We start from the raw sequence: 22,658 nt of genomic DNA, 5'->3' as shown, positions 1-22,658 counted from the left end.
TCTGTGACGTCACTAACACTGACGTCACATAACATGCACGTTGACATCACAACACACATTGTGACATCGCAATAACATACATCGTGACATCACAACATGCACTGTGATATCACAAGTGATTCTATAGAACGCTAAAAACTTCTATAAAATTCGAAATGATTCCATAGAATTTGAAATAATTCCATAGAACTCGAAACGATTCTATAGAACTCTAAATGATTCCATAGAATTCTAAATAATTCTATAGAACTCGAAGCAATTCCATAGAACTTTAACTAATTCTATAGAAATTCTAGATGATTCCATAGAATTTTGAGTGACTATATAGAATTCTAAATGATTCTATAGAACCCTAATAAAAATCTATAGAATTCTAAATGATTCTATAGAATTCTAAATGACTCCATAGAACCCTAAAAAAAAATCTCTAGAATTCTAAATGATTCCACAGAACCCTAAAAAATCCCAGTGTTTAGAATTCTATAGAATCAGTCAGAATTCTATGGAATCATTTAAAGTTCTATGGAATCATTTAGAATTCTATAGAATCATCCCTGAACACGGATCAATAGATTAAGTGTCATGACTATTTCACAATGAAAGGCATATTTAAAACTAAACAGGAAGTAACTAAAAGGACACGAGACCTATACAGACACAAGACTCTGTCCCAACAGTAAAACAAAGTGAAATCTGATTCTGAAGAAGAATATGAGATAGAAACATAGAGAAACAGGTGTTACTGAGGTAAAAAAACAAAAACAAAAAACGTACTTCATGAGCCTAAACAAAATCTGGTTATTCAAATGCATATTAATTCTTTTTGATACACAGACATAAGTTTTCTTGAACTTCTCTGTTTTTGTGGCCCACAGTAATTCATGTGACTGGACGAAAAGCAAACTACCTCCTGCCTTTTATACTGTGGTAGTGTATTTTGCTGAGTTAATGAGTTGCACATCCACTTCATTGGTGTTCTGTGCTGTTGTGAAACTGTCTAAATAGAAAAAAAAATGAGAGAAAATCTAAAATCTAGTTATCCAGATGGATGACAGCCTCTGTTACACTGACAGTAGAAGCAGCATATATTTTTCATGACACAGGGCAGGTGGAGCCATAACACAGCAACAACAACAATCATCTAAACTGAAGGTGTTGTATAAGGAAAACATAGAGGCCAGTGTGTGTTGAAGCTATTATCAGATATATGCAATGATAAGCACAGCTGGAGCAGAACACCACTGAAACCTGGAAGCACCAATCAAACATTAATGCTTAAAGAGCTTTTCTTGAATCAAACATTAATGCCTGAACAGCTTTTCTTCTTTAAGCCCAACATTATTCAGACACATTTTAATTAATAGTGATTTTTATTTGACCTGTGACTTTATTTTGGTTGAAAAAAGTTTTTAAAACAGCTAAATTCTAACTTTGGTGGAGCATATAGAGCCATGAAAAAACAACAATACTTTCATTCACATCTGTAGACAAAAGATAACATCATTTCCAGCGCTGAGTCACGTGGGGAGGCTGGATCACATTCAGTCAGATAATCCTGAACTGACTCTAAGAGCTGCAGACATGAATCCAGGTGTGCTGCTGCTGTTTTTCGCAGGTAAATGCTCTTTTATTCGTTATTGTAATGAACAAGTTCGTTGGCTCCGAATTGTTTCACTTTACTGCGTTCAGCTGTGATGTTTTATAGAAGTATAGAAATAAATCACAGGTGAGACTTTTTCTATCTAGTGTTCCGTTATATATTGTTCTATATCTATATTCCATATATATATTATGTAGATATCATAAAAACGCTGTTTTACGGGTTTTGTCAGTGAAAGTTGACGACAAACATTCACTGTGGACTTATTTTTTTATTTTTATTTATTTTAAGACCGCAGACGAAAGTGAAACTAAATTACAAAAGTAGTATTTTAAAGCAAGAAAGTGTTGCTTTCAAGATGATTCAATTAATAAGCTCATAAATGACTGTATGTTTTATCCACATTTGCAGAGTTTTAGTGTGAAGTCCGTGTGTTGTTGTTGTTGTTGTTGTTATTGTTGTTTTCCTTCCAGAAACCGTACAGGTAATAACGATAATAAAAGTAGAAATAAGCAGGTATTCAGTTATTCAGTGATAAATCCGACACATTAAAGTAAGTAAAGCTGTTTTTTCGCGAACTAGTTTTGGTTTTGTGCTCACGTTCAAAAGCAGGAAATGGAACACAAACGTAATCTTGATATTTAATCGCATGACGTCTCCGTGGACACATTGGGTCAGTCTGCAGGCTGCAACACGAGCCTCGTTTTATATTTCTTTTAACAATGCTCGCCGAATTAACTGTTAAGAATTAGTCTTTGCTGTGTACCGCTGAATGTACTGATATCTGCCAATGAACTACTTTGAGGCTGAAAAAATCCTAAAAATGTGCAGATTTTCAGGCAAGCTCTGAAGCCAGCTCTCACTGCTCCAGACAGGCAGAGTCAAAGTCACACTATGATGCTGAAATCTCACTCTGATATCCTTTGGTTTATTATTTTTTGACAGCAAAAGCTACTAATAATCTGGTGGGCACAGACAAACACAGTTTTAGTTTTTAGGGCGACCACCCTTCACAACAGAGGGGATAAAGTTTATCATGATTTCAAAACTGTGATGAAAATTTACCAAACTACAGCTACGCATGTTCCAGTAAATTATGTTTTCATCGTTATTTTGCAGTATTCAGTTACTTTAATGATCAGAGATGTCCCGTTCTGCTGTTCATCCAAACACACACTAACGTCACTACTGCATATGTCCTGCTGTGAAACTGCAATCTCCCAAATTTAAAAAAAAAACAACTGGATTTGACATTTAAAAAGAATGTGACTTTAATAAATGCACCAGACTTTTATATAACATCCAGCTGTGATGGAGCTGGGGATGTAACTGTAACTGCAGCTGATAAACTGTTTGGTTCTGATCAATCATGTCTCCATGTTGGTGAGAATACACCATTCAAAATATTTAATGACCTCTCTGTTTTGTTGTGTATTGCGTAATTTTTTTTTGAGACGTCCATATGGATCCTGCTGCTGTTGATGTTCAGGTAATTGTTAAGCTCAAAGGAAAGACTCCTTAAAGCTGGAAGCAACAAACTGAACTCCAGCTTTCCACATTCATTACTGGTGGGTGTTGTAATCTGACCGGACTCATGTTAATAACAGTAGCTAAAGTTTACTGTTAATAAACTTAGAGGAAAGACTCCTACAAATAACTAAAAGCAACAATTTAAACTCCAGCTCCTGTTAGTTAAAACCTTGATTAAGTCCTTGTTGGTTAGTGTTGTAATCTCACCTGACTCACATTAATAGATGCAGCTAATGTTGATTATTATTTTCTTAGCTCAGAGGAAGGACTCCTACAAACAGGTGGAAGCAACAAACTCAACTTCGGCCCCTGTTAACGCTTTAAGCTCTGTGTCGCCCCTTTTTCAACCAAAGCCATGGGCTGGACAGCTGATTGGTTGCTGCCACACATGTCCGATAGAGTCTTCTAATGCTGCTTTCACTTGCATTTGAACACCAGTTGCATTCCCTGAAACTTGGACATCAGAGATTCAGTGAATGACCTATCAGATCGGGGGTGGCCAATGAGAGTTCAGGAACTGGCTGTGGCCTCCTTTATCGCCATCAGAGGCACCTCTGAAGTGGTTCCACTGAATCACTGATCCAGTGGTTCACCACAAAAACATAACTGCTCCAGTTATTTAGGCGTATTTTGATTGTTGACTAAAAGGAGGAATGCTTCACATTGTTATGTATTCATACATCGTTTACATACATCTTCCTTTCAGGCTTTGCATTTGGTGAAGAACCACCAGTAACGAAGCGGGATGGAGAGACTGTGACCTTACATCTGAACCAAACAGCGCATCAGTCTAAGGACTATCTGTGGACCTATGGCCAGCATCAACCGGTTTTAGCAATAACCATTGTCACCAATGGACAAATCACTCTTGTCAACGGGACCAGATTTGGAAACAGGCTACAAACAAATATAGAAACGGCGTCAATCACCATCTCTAACCTCACCGTCAATGACAGTGGCATATTTCTGGTTCAGGTTCTCACAGAAACAGGAACCCTGCTCCAAAGATTTAACCTAACTGTCCACGGTAAGACAACCTTTTACTGCCTATAATAATATTCATATCACTTTATTAAAACGTTTTTGAAGCAAGTGGTTTTCTTGCTTTGTAAATATATTAGTAACATAGTATCTGTGATTTTTCCAGATAATACAGTTATTAATGTTAATGTTCTGGACGGGAACAACGTCACTCTGGATCCTGGAATAAAAGAGCTACAGAAACACCATACTGTGAAGTGGACTAAGGGTCGAGACTTTGTTGGAACACTGATCGCTCAGTGGAAGGACTTCAAGACTTTCATCAATGAAACCTTTAAGGATGTTCTGCAGCTGAACGAGCACACTGGAGCTCTCACCTTTACCAGCGTGACAAGAGACCTGGCTGGGTACTACTGCGTGAAGATGCTGATTGGAAGCGAACTGTACATCCTGAGGCAGTATTTCATCACGGTCTATGGTGGGTGTTCTACAAGGACCATTTTACATGTCGGTCTCGTTCAGTGTGAACTAAACGAAAACCTTCCTCAACCTGAGGCTGTGTTCAGCTTGTTTATTGCTCAGTAGCTATAAAACCTCTGAAGTCCCAAGAATGCTCTGAGAAAGTTCTGCAAAGTTGTACTCATGTTTTCAGTGAGAACATTTCTTTTAGTTCCCAGAATATTCACCCCAAAGGTAGAAAACCTAAAGATGTTCTAAAAATGTTTGGTGATAACATGTTAGAGTGTTGTGCTCCAACATGCTCAAAACTGAACGTTGCACTGAGAACATTGTCCCTTTTTTGTTATCCCGGAACGCTGCGGAACATTTTGGGAATGTTTAATAGATTCTATAAGTAATAGTATATTCTATAACGTGTTCCTCAACAATATCCCCAACACATCCTCAGAACATTACAGGATTACGGAACATTACAGAATGTTCCTCTTTTGTTAATATATTGCAGTACAGGAACGTCTTTTAAAGGACGTTCTGGCAACATCTGGAAAACATTTTTTGAATGTTTGAGAAGGTTTTTCCTGTGTTATGATGGAACGTTCTATAGCAGAACACTCTATAATGCGTTCCGTCAACTACAAGGCTAAATGTTCTACCTGTAATACATAGCAATACAGGAATGCCATTTGTTATCACTGAGGGAACATTTTGTAGAATAAACCTCTATGTTCCACCCTAAATAAATTATATTACAGGAACATTTTAAAACATTCTGCATAAAGAACATTCTGATAGAAGATATCAACTGGAGAACATTTTTTAATGTTGGTAAAGAACATGCTTCCTTTGTTATCGTGGAACGTTGTCAGAATTTTTTTATAGGAGAACGTTCTACATTCGTTCCCTCAACAACAAGGCTAAATATTCCACCCCAATATATCACATTACAGGAGTCTTACAAAGAACGTTCTGTCATCTGACGTCATAATAACATCTTGAAATATAATAAACCTTGTCAAAGGAATAAAATAACTGCATAAAAAAATGTTCTGTCATCTTAGGTCTTGGTAGGAAACGTTCCTCCTTCATTACAATGAAACATTGTGAGAATGTTTTATAGAAGAATGTGCCGTTTTGTGTTCTGTTAACAACAAGACTGAAGTTCCACCTTTATTATATCACAGTACAGGAACTCTATAAGATGCATAATACTGTGGAAGATTGTGGGAATGTTTTTATTTTACATTCTATTATGTGTTTCCTCAACAAGAACACCAAAATGTTGTCAGAACATTACAGGCACAATGTCCTACTTTAGCTAATGTATCACAGTACAGAAACGCCTCTTAAAGGAACATTCTGCCATCTGAGGCGTCGATATCATTTAGAAAACATTTTGTGAATCTTCCTCTTTCTTTTGTTATGACGGAACATGATCTTTGTTACTGACAATGTTCTCTAAATGTTGACAATAAAACAGCACATTACATTTCTGAAATTAAAACATTCCTGAAATGTTCTTTTAACATTTGATTGAAAAAAATAAAAAAAAAATTACAATAAGAACTTGTAGGTAATATTAGCTAATCTTGTGGGAATGTTCTCTGCCAGCTGGTCCAGTGATTTTAGAATATTCAGGAGGCAACATTTTCAGCCAAATGTCAACAACAATAAAAGCGTTGACGCCATAAAGAACCAGGAAATGAATGTGACGCCTATCTGATTTTGTGACCTGACACCTTCCTCATTTCATGCCTCTTCACATGACTTTTCTTTGTTGCAGAACTTGTTCCCAAACCACACATCACACCAGCAAACGCAAGCATCACATATCAGCTGGCAAATGATGGGATCTGTTATGCCATTTGCTCAGTGAGGAATGCGCCTGAAGTTACCTTGTCCTGGTACAAAGAAGAGAAGAAGTTGAATGAGAGCCGCGACCCAGACATCTCCGTCAACCTGACGCTGCCTCTGCAGATCCAGAGTCAGCCTGAAGGCATCTACATCTGCAGAGCAGCGAACCCTGTCAGTGAGGAAACAGCATCGCTCAACTCCACACAGTGGTGTCCACCTCACCGCTCAGGTACGCTGCCCTGTCTGACCAGGACTTCATACTTCTGTTCAGATTACTGATGGATCGTTCTGCATAAGCATCAGTGCAACACACCTGACTCAAATGAATGGATCTCCAACAGCTTGTTGTCAAGTTCTACACAAGTCTGTTGAGGATCCATTGATTTGAGTCAAGTGTGTTGCAGTACGGAAACGTCTAAAACCTGCAGGACAGTAGCTCATGGGGACCGGAGTTGGAGATCCCCGGTCTAGAACTTGTTCTGGCCAACCACCATCACACATGCTGATATGAGCGTAATAAGTTTACCCAGAATGCACTTTTTAAAGTTTTCTCTGGTGAATGATCAGAAACCAGAAACACATCCAGAGTACCAATGATTGTTTCTGTGACTCTATGTCACAGACATTAAACTGCTGCAGTCTGACTGCTCACACTATGACACATCCCATAATACTGATGCTCACAGCTGGTTACAGAGGACATGAACAGAAACCAGATCCAGTGTTCAGACCGTGACACCTGGATGGATGTAAAACTGACCTGGTGTCAGTTCTTACCAGAACTTAAATGCATTTTGTCGTGTAGTTTTACAACCTCATAGTTGGAATTCAGATTTTTCAGTTTCCTAGTTAAAACACTTCTCACATGTTGTATGTCCTCTGAAAGAGTTATTGATCAGTGTAATTATTGGTCCTGTTTATGCAGGGTGAACTGTGCAATACCAAAACGACTAACTTCAGCAGAGACCCACTTCATTTTGTTAATTCATTAACCACTGATGCCTCACATTAGCTTTAACTGAGCTGCACTTTGTACATAAGAACTGTAGTTCATGTCTGGGTCATCATCATGTTTCTGAACAATCAGAGCTTGAACCAAAGATGAAATCTAACACTTTCATTCATTTACAGATCATAAAACCTTATTTTTGATTGTTGGGGCCGTGACTGTTGGACTTCTTGCAGTGTCTCTTCTTGCAGTGCTTTGTACATTGGGGATACGCTGCAGAGCAAAAGACAACAGTGGAGCACCCAGTATGTGAATGCACTGCATTTCTATCACTTGCTGTTAATCTTTATTGCTGTTTAGCCGTATGTTGTCTTTATTTTTAATCTGGTATTTCTAATCTAGATTGTTGTGGGACGGTGGAAATGCGACAAGTGACATCACCACAGGACAACGGTGGCTCGCAGGTAACTAATCATAGACTTCTATCTGTGCATCAAAATCAGATACAGGCAGATACACGAATTATGCCGTCTTAAAAAGCTGGTTCGGATATTTTATAGATATAGAGAGATTTATAGAAATAGAAAATCAAGCACAAGGATTTATTTCCAAATCATTTCCAGAATGGTATTTTTCTTTTAGCTGGAGCACAAAAAAACATCTTTGTGCTCAGCTACATCTAAAGTTTTGGGTAAATGATGATATTTAATGCTGAAAAAAACCCCAAACAAAACAAAAACATGCATATGATGATCTTCTTTCAGGACAGTGGTGAACGTCTCCTTGGTTCGACTGGGAATCAGTGAAGATCCTTCTGGTACTTTTCCTTCCAGTCACACCTCTCGTACTTGCTGCTCTCCTCTTGCATTTAGAGAATATAAGTGGTTGCGAGTGTTGGTCTCCACTGAAGCAAAACCAGACAGTTCCATCTGAAATCTGGCTAAAGATGCACAAAATCTGCTTTTCTGCGTAGTTCATATGGTCCAATTTGTTGTGCAGGTTCATGATCAGTTTATTTTTTTTAAACAAAAGTTTATTTTTGAACATCAGCATCAGTTAAAGACGGTCCAAACCATCTGGTATGACATGTTTGGTGTCTACAGGAACAATTCTGCTGCTTAAATCCTTGTAGCGACTTCATGAATAACTAAAGAGTGCTGAGAGGATGAAGTTGGGCCTAGCTCTTTGTTCGACACGCTGTACAAAAGATTCGCTGATATCCAAATACCTTTCAAAAGTTTAATAAGGAAAAAGGTTAACTTAATATAACGTGCACAAAATATAATGAAATGAATCTCACAACGATCAAGCTTGCAGTCAACAAAAAATACGGCATCCCACTCACCCTCTCCTTCACCAACTGGTGAGCAGGTACCTAAATAAGCTTCACCACCATGTGACCAGCTCCCAACAAATAATCAGAAATATACAAATAACTAACCATAATAATACCAAACAATACTTAACATTAATATGAATCATGTCAAAATATTATGAGTAATATAAAATCAATCTCTTTATATTTCATCTTATTCATGGTTCCTACAATCCTTTTCTGTTAATATGCTGCTCAGAGGGACTCCTTTGGTTTGTTGGGTTTTCATGGGTATTTTTGTAGAGTCTGTAATGCACTGTATACACAGTATATACTGTAATGTATATAATTTGCAATAATTTTTAAAATAATTTTTAACTGTAATATTCACACAAAGATGAAAGACAAAATCCAGGCATAAAATGTAAATTAAATTTAGACGAAATTACTCAAATGAGACAAAACAACAACGCTGAGACAACAACAACGAATGAGACATAAAACGAAAAAAAAAGAAAAAGAAGATAGCACACCAAAAATTGACAAATTGACAAAAAAAGGAGGGAACAACACAACCTGAGACACAAAACAACAACAAAAAACTGACACAAAATGACAATAACATTCTTGCTTATTTCTGTCTAGATTTTATTGGTTACATTTTAGTGCAGGTGATGCGTCTCTGCATTAAAGTTTTCCTCTGTCAGTAATGGAATGCATTTCCTCGTGTTGACCAGCAGGAGGCGCAGCCAGCCATGAAGCAAAACTGTGGAAATGAGGCGTTTTGTCATAAAGATGTAAATGTTTAAAATGTCTGAATGGTTTGATGTTCAGTGGAGGATGCTGAGGCTGTCTTTAGTCATTAAACTGTAATTTTATATATATTTTCTTTGTACTTTTGTAACATATCCTCACCTTGATCCCGCATTCTGTTTTTATAATGTGCAGTGAAAACACTTCGTATCAGCAGTGTTACGTGCCAGAGGGGTGTGTGTGTGTGTGTGTGTGTGTGTGTGTGTGTGTGTGTGAAAGCTGACTGCCACCTCTCAAGCTGGACAATCAGCTGTGGTGTGTTGCAGCATAAAAACCAGGCCCAGTATCAGATCAAGAGAGCTGCTGTTGTGACTGCATGGTGCTTTGTCTGAGAGACTCGTGGTTTACTTACTAGAAACGTGGCTGTACATTTCTGTGGTGGTGAGGTTGGGATGTTAGGTAAGTTGGGTACCCTACACTTTTCAGCACGTAGGAAAACTTTTGTTATACACACCAGGGTTATTGGTTGGTGCCACCTATGTATTTATTGCAAGGCTTGGTTTGTAGAAAAGTTAGTTAGGTCTTTTGTTTGGGTTTATTTTGTTACAGAAGAGTTAGTCAGGCCTTGTTTTGTTTTCTCATTTTTAATTGTTTGACACCACCACTTTGTCCCATTCCTCCCACTTCTTTTTGTAAACTTTTGTGCACCTTTTTTCGTTGAAGCACTGTTGAAATAAAACTCCAGTTTTTGTGTGCACCTCACAATGACTCCTGCATTCCTTTTGGTTGGTGTGTTGCTTTCCTCTTAAGAGGGGATGTGACAGGAGACATGAACAGGATTTTACTGAACAAAGGTCACCCAGAAAATGTTGTCACAGCAAAAGCCTATTAAAAAAAAGCCACTTTTTCTAATTGAATATATATTTTTTTTGCAGCTTTAAGTTGTACAGATGTAACAGCCTTTAGTATCAATAAAATATGAAATGATTTGCACTGATAACTCACTTCAGTTGTATGCTGTGTTTTAGCATCTTCCCCTACACTTGTGCAAGAATTAAACAATAAATCTGGTGGAAAAATACAGATACCTTTTATAATAACTTGGACTTTTAGTGAAAATACATTAGTTACTGTCATATGTTAAGAAGTTTGACTCTAAAACATTTGAATCAGGCCTAATAAGGCACATGTATTACCTGTATTACCTTCTTGCTATGAGGCAACAACGTTAACCATCGAGCCACCTTGCAGCCCTATTTAATACATTATTCAGAAATCGTTCAAAGCATATTTTGATGCTGATACTTTTATACTTAAGTGAAAATGTTAAAACGTGGCCTCAGAGCAGCTTCAAATGCAGCTTCAGTGATGCTGCTTCCTGCTTCAGCCAGCCAGCTTCACATGAAGCTCAACTCGGCATTCAGACACCGAAACTAGTCTCACATCAGTCATGAATACTCAGCTGCTGCAGTAAAATCAACTCCAGATTAATCACATCTTTATCTGGACATTAGTGAATTATTTTTGCTTCTATTTTCCATCTTATTTATATTTATACTCCATTTATATTATAAACTGCAGCACTTTTATGTCTGCTTGTTGCTATCAACTGTTCTGAACACTGACTCAGATTCCTCATGTGGAAATAAACAATAAAAACTTTCTGATGGTCAACATAGTAAAAAAACAAAAACTGGAACCTTGTCTGGTCAAACTTTAACACATCAGATTCTGCTGATGTTAGAGCCTCAACAGTTGGTGAAATGTGACCAAAGACTGGATCTCAGTAGAAACTTCTCAGACTGCTGCTGAGAAAAGCAAACAGCAGCTTCTCTCTTTAAAAAAACAAACATCTGCAAACAAAGATTTTAAGATTAGTGAACAGCGAAACACTGTCATCACGCCTCAGTCCTCGCCTGCCTCCCTATTTTTCCTCTTCCTATCACTCTCTTCTCCCTCCTTCTCTCTACCTCTCTTGCTTGCCCACTCTGTCCACCCAGCCCAGCATGCAGCCTGCTTAACTACAGGTACTGGAGACAGCTGTGGGGATCAGCTCACCTGTCCACAATCACCTTCTGCTCCATAAGGAACTCAGCTCATTCCACTACTCCCTGCCAGAGCATAGTCTTTGAAACCCTGTGTTCCTGCCGGTCCCCCAGCTGTCTCCTACCTGCTGAGCACCTGCCACCTGAACCCCTCTGCGACTGTGGCACACTTGCCGCTGATTTAACTAAGTTTTTGGTTATTTTCGCTCAGTTAATTCATCGTAGGATGTCTTAGGTTCCCCCTCTGTTCATAGTTTAGAGTCTTCCCTAGTGTTTGTAGTTTACTCCCTTTTTTGCATTCACTCTGGTTTACCCTGTCCCCCCCCTGCCCCAGTTTAGTTTCCTCCCACTATACTGGTTTGTCTAGTCTATCATGTTTATTTAATTTAATAAACTCTTTGAAACCTTTCACCTGTCTGCCTGATCTGTGTCCACCCCTTTGTTTCCTGACCCGTCATAACAGTGGTTCTGTAAAGAAAATGCAACAATACCATGACAATTCTTTGCTTTTTCCAGATATTTAAACAAGCAAACACTTGATCCTCTTTAAATTGGTGTCTATAAAGGTGGGAGACTCAAAACATAAAATTAAGATTGTGTCATTTTTATGGTTGAATTAAATAGAACAGCTCATGCATCCAGGTTGTATCAGGGCTCCAGAGGACAATGACATCATGGTGCAGAACTGACTGTCCAGCAAATGCAAGAAGAGTCTAAGAAAGAAGTTCTGGGTTTCCTCTAAGGATCTGTAGGAAACTCTGCAGCTGTTGGAGTCAAAGTCCTGCAGCTTCATTCAGAGAGGGACTGACCTGATGTGATCTGCCATGTTTAACCTCATCACTCATCCACCTGGTGTCCTTGGATGCCTCTTCAGTCCTCCAGGCTGTAAACACACCAAGTTAATGAAAATTAAATATCTGTTTTAATGGAGTTGTGTTCTGTTTGACAGGTTAACTGCACACTGATACCAGCTTTAACATATGAGCTTGGCTCAGATGGATATGGGAGTTCCTCCTTTAGACAGCAGTTAGATTTGTGTCCTAGATGTTTTACAAGTCAACATGTTCCACAGAACATCCATCCTGTCTTCTGGTAGTCTCTGCCTCAGTATTTGAATCTCGCAAGTAATTTTCCCATTCCCTTAAAGAGTGTTAAAGCTGGAGTGCAGATAAATCATTGTCTGATTCAGTCCAGCTGTTTTTTTTTTTCTGACAAAATACTGTTTAGTGTTTCATCATTGCAGCAGTGTTTGGTTTGTCAGGCCTTAAGATCTGAGGGCTGTACTATGAAGTGAGATTAGTAGGTTATCAGGTATGCTGAGCCTAAAGTCAGTTTTCAGTGTCACGATGGTGGCTCTCTTTTGAATGTGTTTTATCTGCAAACATGAGCTGTATGTTGCTCATATCACTGAATCTGTGTAGTTACAATATCACACACTGTGTCATGTTGCCATGGGAACCAGACATGTAGCCTGAACATGTAGCCTTGTTAATGTCACATTACAGGAACATCTTATAAAACAATGTTGTCATCTGAGATTTTGGTAACATCTAGAAAACATTTCTTGAATGTTATTTTATTATGATGGAATACTGTGAGAATGTTCTATAATGAGTTTCCTCAACGACTTCAAAACACGACGCTAGATCAGGTTTTACCATCAGAGGTTTCACAGTCTGATATTGACTTAGGGTAACTTCAGGTACAGTAACACAGGTCGCTGCTTTTAGATGTAATAAGTCTAGATGTGAACATGAAAACAACCAGGTACTGAGATGACTTTAACACTGACCTGACAGCAGCAGAAGCCGGTAAATGTGGGCTGGGCAGAGAGTCCTCGGCTCTCGGTCAGTCTGACCAATCACTGCTCTCCTGCTCTCTTCAAAAATCCAGGAAGTAGCAAAATGGCTTCATTTTCTCAGTGCAGAAACCAACGGGTGGCGTCACGGTGGCTAAGTCCATCCTTGTTATACAGTCTGATATAGACTGTCTTATGCTTTTAATAATTTATAGCTAAAATGTACAACAAAGATAATTTGGAGCACAATTATATAAAATATCTATTTAGGCCAGGCAGTGGTTTTGTACATAAACACTGTGTAAGTAAAACCAACCTATGAGCAGTGACCTCTGTATGAAAGGCAAGCTGCTGTCTGCAGGCTACATATACAAGTGTGTGTATATATTACCTACAATCTTACTGAGAGTAGAGACTATGTGCTCCACTGATGCATCTAGGACAAAACCTGGGTTTAATTAATCAGCTAGGTTTGACTGACAGAAAAATAATTGACAATTTTGATAACTGAGAAACTGTTTAGTCATTTAAATAGACAGACATGCTAAACAACTGCACATTTAAGCTTCTCAAATTGGTGAATTTGCTTTTCTCTGTTTTATATCTAATTATTTTGAATATTTGAGTTTTAAACATTTATATATTTTATGTGTGTAATTCCATAATGTACAAATACTCCAAGTCCATAGTATTTAGGTATACCATCACAATGTACATAAAACATAAAAGTCTGAGGGTGTCTTCATTATGCAGAATGACAAACAAAACAGAGAAATAATCCACAATGTACCATTATCGTTAGTTGCAGTCCTAGATTTAACACCATTCAGACAGCACTACAAAAGCTTATTAAGCATTTGGTCCATGCACCGTACATTCCTGTTTCCAGCAGCATACACACTCCTGAGCTTCTATTGTTTTCAGTGTTTGTCGAGGATGTTAGTTCAGCTAAATGATCTAAAAGAGGTCACGATTTATACATCATTTAAATACAGATACCGCTATTCAATGCATGTTTGTGTACAGAATATTTGGTATGAAGAGAAACAGTGAGAGAGAAAAAAACGAAGGGAAATGGTCCATACATGTGACTCACGTGTGTGCATGTGTACGAACAGTACAGATTACAGACAGACGCTGCAGTAAACCAATAGATGAATGGACTAGGTGTGTGTATGTGTGTGTGGGAGTTTGGATTGGATTACCAGTCATAATGCAACTCAATCTGAGAGACTGCTGATGAAAGGAGAACACCGCTGGTCATGCTGGATTGTTCTCGGCTGCGGGCGTTGCGTAATATTTGTAGGTGGTGGGAAGATACTGATGATGATGGAACATATTCTGAGAACATCCCACAGTTCAGCCCCTGCCAGAAATGTGCAGCATCTGGAAAATGGTGATATGTGGTGGTTCTTCTAGAAACATCTGCATTTGTCTCTGCTGTTTTGTGTCTGTTCAGAAAAGTCTCAAAAGCAGGCAACTGTTGTGCCTTCAAATTCCTGTCAATCATTCATGAACATCCTGTTGCTTACGTAGTGTTAAAGATGTGTGTGTACAAGTGATGAGGACTTCACGGGACTTTATTAGCTGATAGCGTCATAATCTTCTCAGGGTCTGAAGCGTATAAAAGGGCTTCACTAAACACAGCTCATCACTTAACAGCAGCCCAGACCTCTACGATACAACCAACGAAGATACACAGCAGCACAGGCGGTGAGTATAAGCAACAACTTAGATAATATCTTTGAGCTGTGGACCAGCTTCAGTGCATTTGTGCATTTTGGACACACTCATGCATTTAAACATACTATTTAGAATCAGTTTTTTTCTCCTTGCGTGCTTTTTGGACCAGATTTTCCTTGTATTTGTTCAAAAATTAATCACTTTATTAGATTTTAAAAAATGTAATCGACAGGTTTAAAAGTGGAAATTTGGAAACTTGTATGTGCCTAACAATAGTCATGTCCTCAGTGCTCACTTTATTTGGTGCAACTTCATGCAGTCCAACACAACAGTTCGTTAAATTTGCTTTAATGATGCTGAGTCAGATTCTTTGACTCGTGTTAATTAGATACATGACGGACTGAGGTCATAGTTGCTGTTGTGTTGAACTGGAGTGCATCATATAAAGAGGTGTTTCTAATATTATGTCCACCCTTATCTATATGAATAGGAATTTAATTATGACTTCGGTAATGAACATGTTAAAGAATTTTCACGTTCCACATTTTCAACATTTAAAAATTTGCATACATATGTTTTACAGCGCTTTTGTACCGTATTGCATTACATGCACGTATGAGTAAATATACCTGTGTAACAATCCTTACAGAATTTGTTTACATATTATGCACACAAAAGTAAAAATCTCTCAGCTTTAAATTTTGTTATTGTGTTATTTCTTGTTGTTTTGTCATTTTGTACCTATACCCGAAAGCAAATTGTCCTTTTATTAATGTTCTCCTTTCAGTGGTAAAAAAAATCTGACTGTGAGTACTCTATGAGCTACTGTCAGGTTAGATCACAAGCAAATTCAGCACGTCTTTATAGTAATCTGATTACAAAGGTGCTTTGAAGATTAGAGACATTGTGGAGGTTTGATTTGTAGCGCGAGCACAAGATTACAGGAGCCTTTGTTATCTGTACATAAGTGCATTTCTTCAGTTATTTAGAAGTGTTTGTAATTACAGTAGGACACTTTATTATATATCACTTTGTGTTTCAAAATTGCAAAATACAGAGAAATAGAATTGAATATTGATTGTTATTGGTTTATAAGGGCCATAGTGTTGACAGCAATGCTAGTAAAATGCTTTGTCCACAATAAGCACAATGTTTTGATTTTTTTCAGGCGTTATATCGTATTTTTTGACACAGTTATTGTCCCATTGTAGCTTGAACGACAGGAACATGAATTTGGATGTAGCCAGACCTGAAGCAAAGTCTAGCATCAAAGCTCCCCTCAGAGCAGCTGGTCCTGGCTCCACAGACAAGGGACCACCCAGGTTCAAACAGAGAAGCACCCGGCAGTTCAAGAGCAAGCCCCCCAAAAAGGGAGTCATTGGGTAAGCTACTCTTAAATACATTTTCATGCATCTAGAAAGTTTCAAAATATCTAAACCACTTCTGATTTTATTTTTTCATCAGCTTTGGAGAGGAGATTCCTGGAATGGAGTGGCTTGGCAGTGGTAAGAATTAGAACAGTTAGGCTATGACACCACTTACACACCTATCAAACAGCTTTTCTTTTTTTTTTAATCACTATTTGTTCTTTCCTTCATAGACATCACTGTGATCTGCCCATGGGAAGCGTACAGCCATCTAGAGCTGCATGAACTAGCTCAGTATGGAATCATCTAAGTCTCTTCTCTGATTTTTTTTGTTTACCAAAGGGAACTAATGTGGCACGTTCAAGTTACTTGGAATTTCGGTAACTGATTTCAACAGTCTAGATCATCAATAGTGGCTTTTTTTTTTGACTTGCAAACCTCCTACTACAATTGCAATGTCTAATTTATGTAATGTATGTATATTGAGAATGCTGTTCTTTGTCTAAGACATTTTGTACAGTACAACTATTTTCATAAGACTCTCAAGCTGCCATTTTTAAGCCCATAAAACACTGAGGCTGAATGAGTTATTGCCTGAGGCTGCAGTGGGAGCTGGAACTGAAAGTTCGGTTACTGGCTTGCAGGAGTTTCTGAACAACCGTCAGCACTGTGTTTGTTATATTTAAACTAAAAATAAAGCTTGGGATTTTTAAAGCAGCTTTAAATATTTTCTCATGCTTCATTCTTTTTGTAATTGCCAAACTGAATATCATGTTATTAAATCACACTACTGTGTGAAGCATTACATAATACACAATATGATGCTTTATTTCTCCCTTAAAAAAAGAGCAGCATATGTGAGCAGCAGAATAATCTGAACAGTGCCGAAGTATTTCAGGATCAGTTAAACACTGCCTGGTTCCACGTGGTTAGTATCATTTCATCAGCATCGTGGGCTTTTTGCTAATAGTTAAGGGAATGTTTTGACATTCTGGGACGTAATCTGCTTTCTTGAAGCAGGTTAGAAGAGAAAAATTATACCACTGATGTGTGAATGTCATTTTACAGACAGTGGCTTGTTAGCTTAGCCCAGCAAAAGACAGGAAATGTCTTTAAAAGTTGTTAAAAGTTTGTTTTCCAAAAAGTCAGATTATTCCCTTAAAAAAGATGGTTGCTTCTTTGTTTTTATCCGCAGCTCATGAGGACAGTTGGTCTATAAAATAAGATGACTGGGCAAACTGTGAATGTTTCCTTTCAGAGTAGGTTAAAGGATTAAAGAAGTTGTCCAGGAAGTGAAGGTTTTTGCAACACAGCAGAGTCTAGAGTTACAGCGAGGCAAGGCAACATTCTTAAATACGTTAAATGTTTTTGTTTTTGGGCTTTAAAACTTTAAATGCAATATTACTCTATTTGACATTTTTAAATTAGTATGTCTTCATTTAAGTCGCCATCAGCAAAACAAGTATAATCACATGAGTCTTTGTAGTGAAGTTCAATGAACTGACTGACAATGCCAGGATTGAAAAACAAAAAGACAAAAAAAACCCCCAAACCAGTCAGGACTCATTAATGTTGTATTCATCACTCCATGCTATACGTAAACTTTATGCCACTGGATACTTTCCAGAAGTCGCGTAGTGATGAACAGAGCCACGATCTGGACTCCAACTACAACAACTGCAACTATCCCGATCAGGCCCTCGTGCAGCTCTATCCAGCGAGAGATTCCCCCCAGACATCCTCCCAGGAAGATCACACTCTGAGCAGTAAACTCATCCAACAGCTGGGCTCCTACGCCACACTGAGAGTTCCAAACTGTTCCATTCTCCAAAGGGTCCACACAGCATGTTGCAGGGACGCCACAGGCCAGCACTCCCGGAGCTGAGCAGTTGTAATATCTGAGGGACAAATAATATCTAGTGACATTCTGAGTAGCATGCTTAGTTTTCCACGACATTCCTGCATCAGGACCAATAAGTCATGATGTACTTTTCAAGAGAAAAATATTTCCAAGTTGGTCACACTCTACTCACATGTTGATCTCCCAGTCGCGGTAGTTATCTGCCCCACAGCACTGCAGATTTGACTGAATCTCGTCTGTGATGAACCTCAGATCCAGATCGTCTTGGTAACCCGCCATGGCAGCTAACATCCCTGACCGTAGGTAGCCTCCAATCTGATCTTGCATGCTATATGCCAAAATGGCAAACAGTACCTGAACTGTAATGAGCACCAGCACTATGGCGGAGAACAGCTTCAGTAAGCAGCAGTTCTCTCTTATAGCACCGACACAGCCCGACAGGCAGAGCATAGTGAGAAGAAGGCCCAGAGTCACAAGTATCAGCATTGGGTCAGTGCCGAGACCACCAATCTTCTCCTGCGCAAATGATTCTTTGCTGATGAGGCCCCACATCCCCAGACCAAGGATCACCAAACCCAGAACAGTGAACAACAGATTGCATAGGAACAGGAAGTATTTTAGCAAATAGTCCATTAAGGAATATCTGTAGCGGGGTTGGATCCTTGTAAATGCGGGATTGTCTTGGTGCTGTCCATTGTTTGTCCCTGCTTGAAAGTCAGTGGTGACATGGCCGAGCTCCTCAGCATCCTCTTTTGCAGATCCTGCCTTTGGATAGACAGGAATGCAACAAACTATCATCATTTTCAAGAACTAATGCCACCTATAACACGTAACTACATTTCATATGACACAAGAACACAATATTCAGAAAGAAATGTAACCTAGTGAAACACTTACCTTTGGTATGAGTGGACTAGACTCATTTTGTGTCGTATCTCTCCTCAACCACGGCCAGGGAATTCTTTTTATCACCAAATATCTCCTCATGTTGTAAACCACAGGGACATGAACCTCCCTCCGCTTTTCACTGGACAGAATGACCCAAGCTAAACTGAAACATAGGGGCAGCATTCACTAGAGTACAGGAAAGCATGTGAGCTGAGGTGGAGTAACCATGCTGTGTTTAGCCTCAGGCTGCTGGGAGGCGTGGGATTTCTTCATCATGTGAGAGTCACAGTGTAGGGATTAGACGCCTATCAGAGCACGTATGGGAGTCTGCACACACACAAGTGTGTGACTCTGCCGAGAACAAGAGACTTTTAATGTGTCTTTCAACAAGACTTGAAAAGGAAAAGAGGTTCGTCAGAGATGTGGTGTGGTATGATTTCATTCCACTGACTGTGACAAATAGAAAAAGAAAACCAATATATTAGTGATTATCAAGTCAGGAAAAAAAAAAAGGAAAAAAAAAAACAACTAACAAATCTACAGGTCAGATTTTCCCCCAGAAAACAGCTTTTGATTGTATTACATTGTACATTAAAAGTGTTCACCCCCCAGATTTTATTCCCTTTCAACATTTAACTGTGGTTAATTTTATTTGGCTTTTTTGACAAGAATATCCAAAAATAAATAAATAAATAAATAAGACTCTCAAAACATTTCTACAAAGTAAAAGTGCAATTCCTAGTCGTGAGTGAACAACCCTTTTCAAGTCCATCCCCAGATTCTCAATTGGACTCAGGTCTGGTCTGGACTCTAACTTGGCTGCTCCAAATCATTCCCCTTGTTGTCTTTAAACTATTTCTATGAAGCTTTGGCTGTATGCTTCAGGCAAGCATCAGGTTGTCCGACAGGATGTCCCTATTCTCTGCTGCACTAATTCATCCCTCAGCCATTACAAGCCTTCCAGGGCCAGCTGCTGCAAAGCATCCACACATTATGATGCTGCCACCACCTTGCTTCACGGTGGAGATGGTGCATTTTGGATAATGTGCAGCGTTTGGTGTCCACCAAGTATGGTGGTCTGATTGTCAAAAAGCTAAACCTTTGTCTACTCAAACCACAGATCATTTTCCAATTGATTTCAGGGTGTCCCACAGGCCTTCTGGTGAACTCTGGTTGATATTTATTATGAGCTTTGTTCAAAAGGGGCTTTTTCCAACTCTCCCATAGTGTTTTGACTGGTGAAGAACAGGCAACAGTTGCTGTATGCGCGGTATCTCCCATCTCAGCCAATAAAGCTTTTAACTCCTTCAGAGGAGTCATAGGTGTCTTGGTGGCCTTCCTCACTAGTTTATTTTTTGCACAGTCACTCAGTTTTTGAGGATGAGCTGCTCTGGCCAGATTTACTCATTTACCACATTCCTTCCTTTTCCTAACTCATATCAACTCATATTTTTAAAAAGTCACATCACAGAGTGTTCTTTTGTGTTCATGGTGTATTTATTGCCAGCAGTACTGATTCACCAGCGACTGGACCTTCCAGATACAGGTGTCTTACAGGTGACACATTCACTGCACTCAGATGATCTCCATTTACCACTTCTACCACCAACTGGCTACACCTGTGTTCAATAAGGTGAGTTACTATAAAGGGGCTGAATACTTACAGCTGAAACCAGAAGTTTACATACATTGTATAAAAAGACATATAATTTTTTTTTCCTCACTAAACTTTTCCTGTTTTAGGTCAATTAGGATTACCACAATTATTTTTATTTGCTAAATGCCAGAGTAATTACAGATTATTTTATTATTATTGTTATTATTATTATTTAGAGAATTTTCTACTTAAAACAATAAAAGCTGAGTCACATTTAATGTCAGACAGTAAGAAAAGAAAAGGCTTTGTGTGTTTTTATCCAGTGTGTGAACTTCTGGTTTCAACTGCATTTACTTATTTGACATTTTAGATTTTTACTTAACTGACATTACTTTGTAGAAATCTGTTTTCATCTTGATGTTCTCTGAAATCCCTATCAAAAAGTCCAAATATTGACTGTGATTAAATGTTGAAAAGCAATATATAGAGAAAACTTCCAATGAATGCTTTTTATAGGCTCTGGCACAAGTTTTTTTCATACATATTTTATAGACAACATACTGTACATACCAAAACAGTTTTATTAGAGGAGACATATGTGTTTAATTTAATGTCATTCTCATCTGTTTGCACTGTAGTTTTGAGAATGTTGACTGCTTGGTTCAGAACGTGGTGTTCGAGCTTCAACATATAAATCTTTGGTGACGCAAGATGACGAACAGGGAAGGACGGGTTTTAAAAGCTTTGCTTTAGTTTTTGCAAATTACTGGATGTCCTTTAAGCCTTTACATTGGAAACACCAAGTTTTCTATCTGCATTATAGATTGTATATTAATGATGTATGTTGACTCCTGGTCTGAAAATGGAAGTCAGCATTGAAGTGTCTGCATTTTTTCTAACAGCCAGCAGGGGGGGATGTTTTTGATTGGGTAAAGAAATCTATGAGGATTGATCCTATTTCTCCCTTTATCAGTTACCTGAGTAAACATTTTCAATTAGGTCTGTGATCTCAGTCGATTGTTTCAAGTCTTTTGGTACACATCATCACATTAATTTAACAAACAATGGATCCAATTAGGGCAAAATAAAACAAGGTATGTTTTCAGGTGGGGCAACCTTGGTATTGACAGGTCGCTACTGTAGTATCCTCAAGTTCTCAGTTAGTTTCACTGCTCATACATCAATTAAATCAGAATCAGAAAAAACTTTATTTATCCCAGAGGGGCAATTAAATTAAATTCAGTTTAATTAGATTCATACGTTTTACTTATATTGTACCAATTCACAACATATTTCGTGTCATAGCACCTCACATAGGGAGGTGAAGTAAGAATGCATCTAAAGCTCTTTGCTAACTGCTAAAAAAAATGTTGAAGAAAAGCAATCTCAACCTTTAGTTACAACAATAGCAGGGTAGCTTGCTAGCTACATGCCTATAATCTAATGTAGAACTAGACAAAACTTTTACTGCATCAATGCAACCATTAACTACTTTTGGTAATGTCAAAATCCATATAGATAAATTATGTTTTCTTATCTGCACTATACACTTTAGACGTGACTATTTTCTTATCCACTCCAGGTTTACTTGCAGTGAACTGTACTGTATTGCAGTTGTGTTATATTAAATGTTTCTACAATTAATCAACAACACCTGCAGAAATAGCAGGTCAACAATACAAATACCAGAGAGAGATCTAACATCAGAGAAATAGTTACCTAAGTGTTACTGTGTGAGTTTTATTGGTCACACAGTTAAGGGTGTTTTGTCTAATAAAGAGAGCCTGGTCAGCTGGCAATGATATAGTGGACTGGAGCTTATTTTGCCAGCTGAAGCATTAAAAAAAAATCATGTGTAAAAACTTCACCAGCAAACTCAAAAGAGCTCAGAAAGCCCAGATAACCCCAGACAGAGAACAGAAAACTATTGTGTGCATTAAATATTTCATTTTTTTGCTTTGATTCAAGTGCCCAGAAATGC

At 38.3% G+C, this 22,658-nt stretch overlaps 3 protein-coding genes across 3 annotated transcripts; 2 read left to right on the top strand and 1 right to left on the bottom strand.

The window, feature by feature from the left end:
• Positions 1-1,532: 1,532 nt before the first annotated feature.
• LOC103373094 (CD48 antigen-like) lies at positions 1,533-8,679 on the top strand. Its single transcript, XM_008302902.1, has 7 exons — positions 1,533-1,615; positions 3,837-4,157; positions 4,278-4,589; positions 6,351-6,650; positions 7,553-7,675; positions 7,773-7,834; positions 8,135-8,679. The coding sequence occupies exons 1-7, from the start codon at positions 1,582-1,584 to the stop codon at positions 8,174-8,176; spliced, it is 1,194 nt and encodes a 397-aa protein (XP_008301124.1). The 5' UTR covers positions 1,533-1,581; the 3' UTR covers positions 8,177-8,679.
• A 6,711-nt stretch (positions 8,680-15,390) lies between these two features.
• Positions 15,391-17,020, top strand: LOC103373084 (retinal cone rhodopsin-sensitive cGMP 3',5'-cyclic phosphodiesterase subunit gamma). Its single transcript, XM_008302892.1, has 3 exons — positions 15,391-16,346; positions 16,429-16,469; positions 16,565-17,020. The coding sequence occupies exons 1-3, from the start codon at positions 16,192-16,194 to the stop codon at positions 16,639-16,641; spliced, it is 273 nt and encodes a 90-aa protein (XP_008301114.1). The 5' UTR covers positions 15,391-16,191; the 3' UTR covers positions 16,642-17,020.
• An 867-nt stretch (positions 17,021-17,887) lies between these two features.
• Positions 17,888-19,179, bottom strand: tspan10 (tetraspanin 10). Its single transcript, XM_008302881.1, has 3 exons — positions 19,090-19,179; positions 18,365-18,957; positions 17,888-18,229 (listed from the first exon to the last, which is right to left on the bottom strand). The coding sequence occupies exons 1-3, from the start codon at positions 19,177-19,179 to the stop codon at positions 17,923-17,925; spliced, it is 990 nt and encodes a 329-aa protein (XP_008301103.1). The 3' UTR covers positions 17,888-17,922.
• Between the last annotated feature and the right edge of the window lie 3,479 nt (positions 19,180-22,658).

The sequence above is a fragment of the Stegastes partitus genome, unplaced genomic scaffold (genome assembly GCF_000690725.1).
Source record: "Stegastes partitus isolate 25-593 unplaced genomic scaffold, Stegastes_partitus-1.0.2 Scaffold38, whole genome shotgun sequence".
In the NCBI taxonomy this organism is placed as follows: domain Eukaryota; kingdom Metazoa; phylum Chordata; class Actinopteri; family Pomacentridae; genus Stegastes; species Stegastes partitus.
Note: the sequence above shows the minus strand (reverse complement) of the source record. Positions and strands in the feature narration are given on the sequence as shown.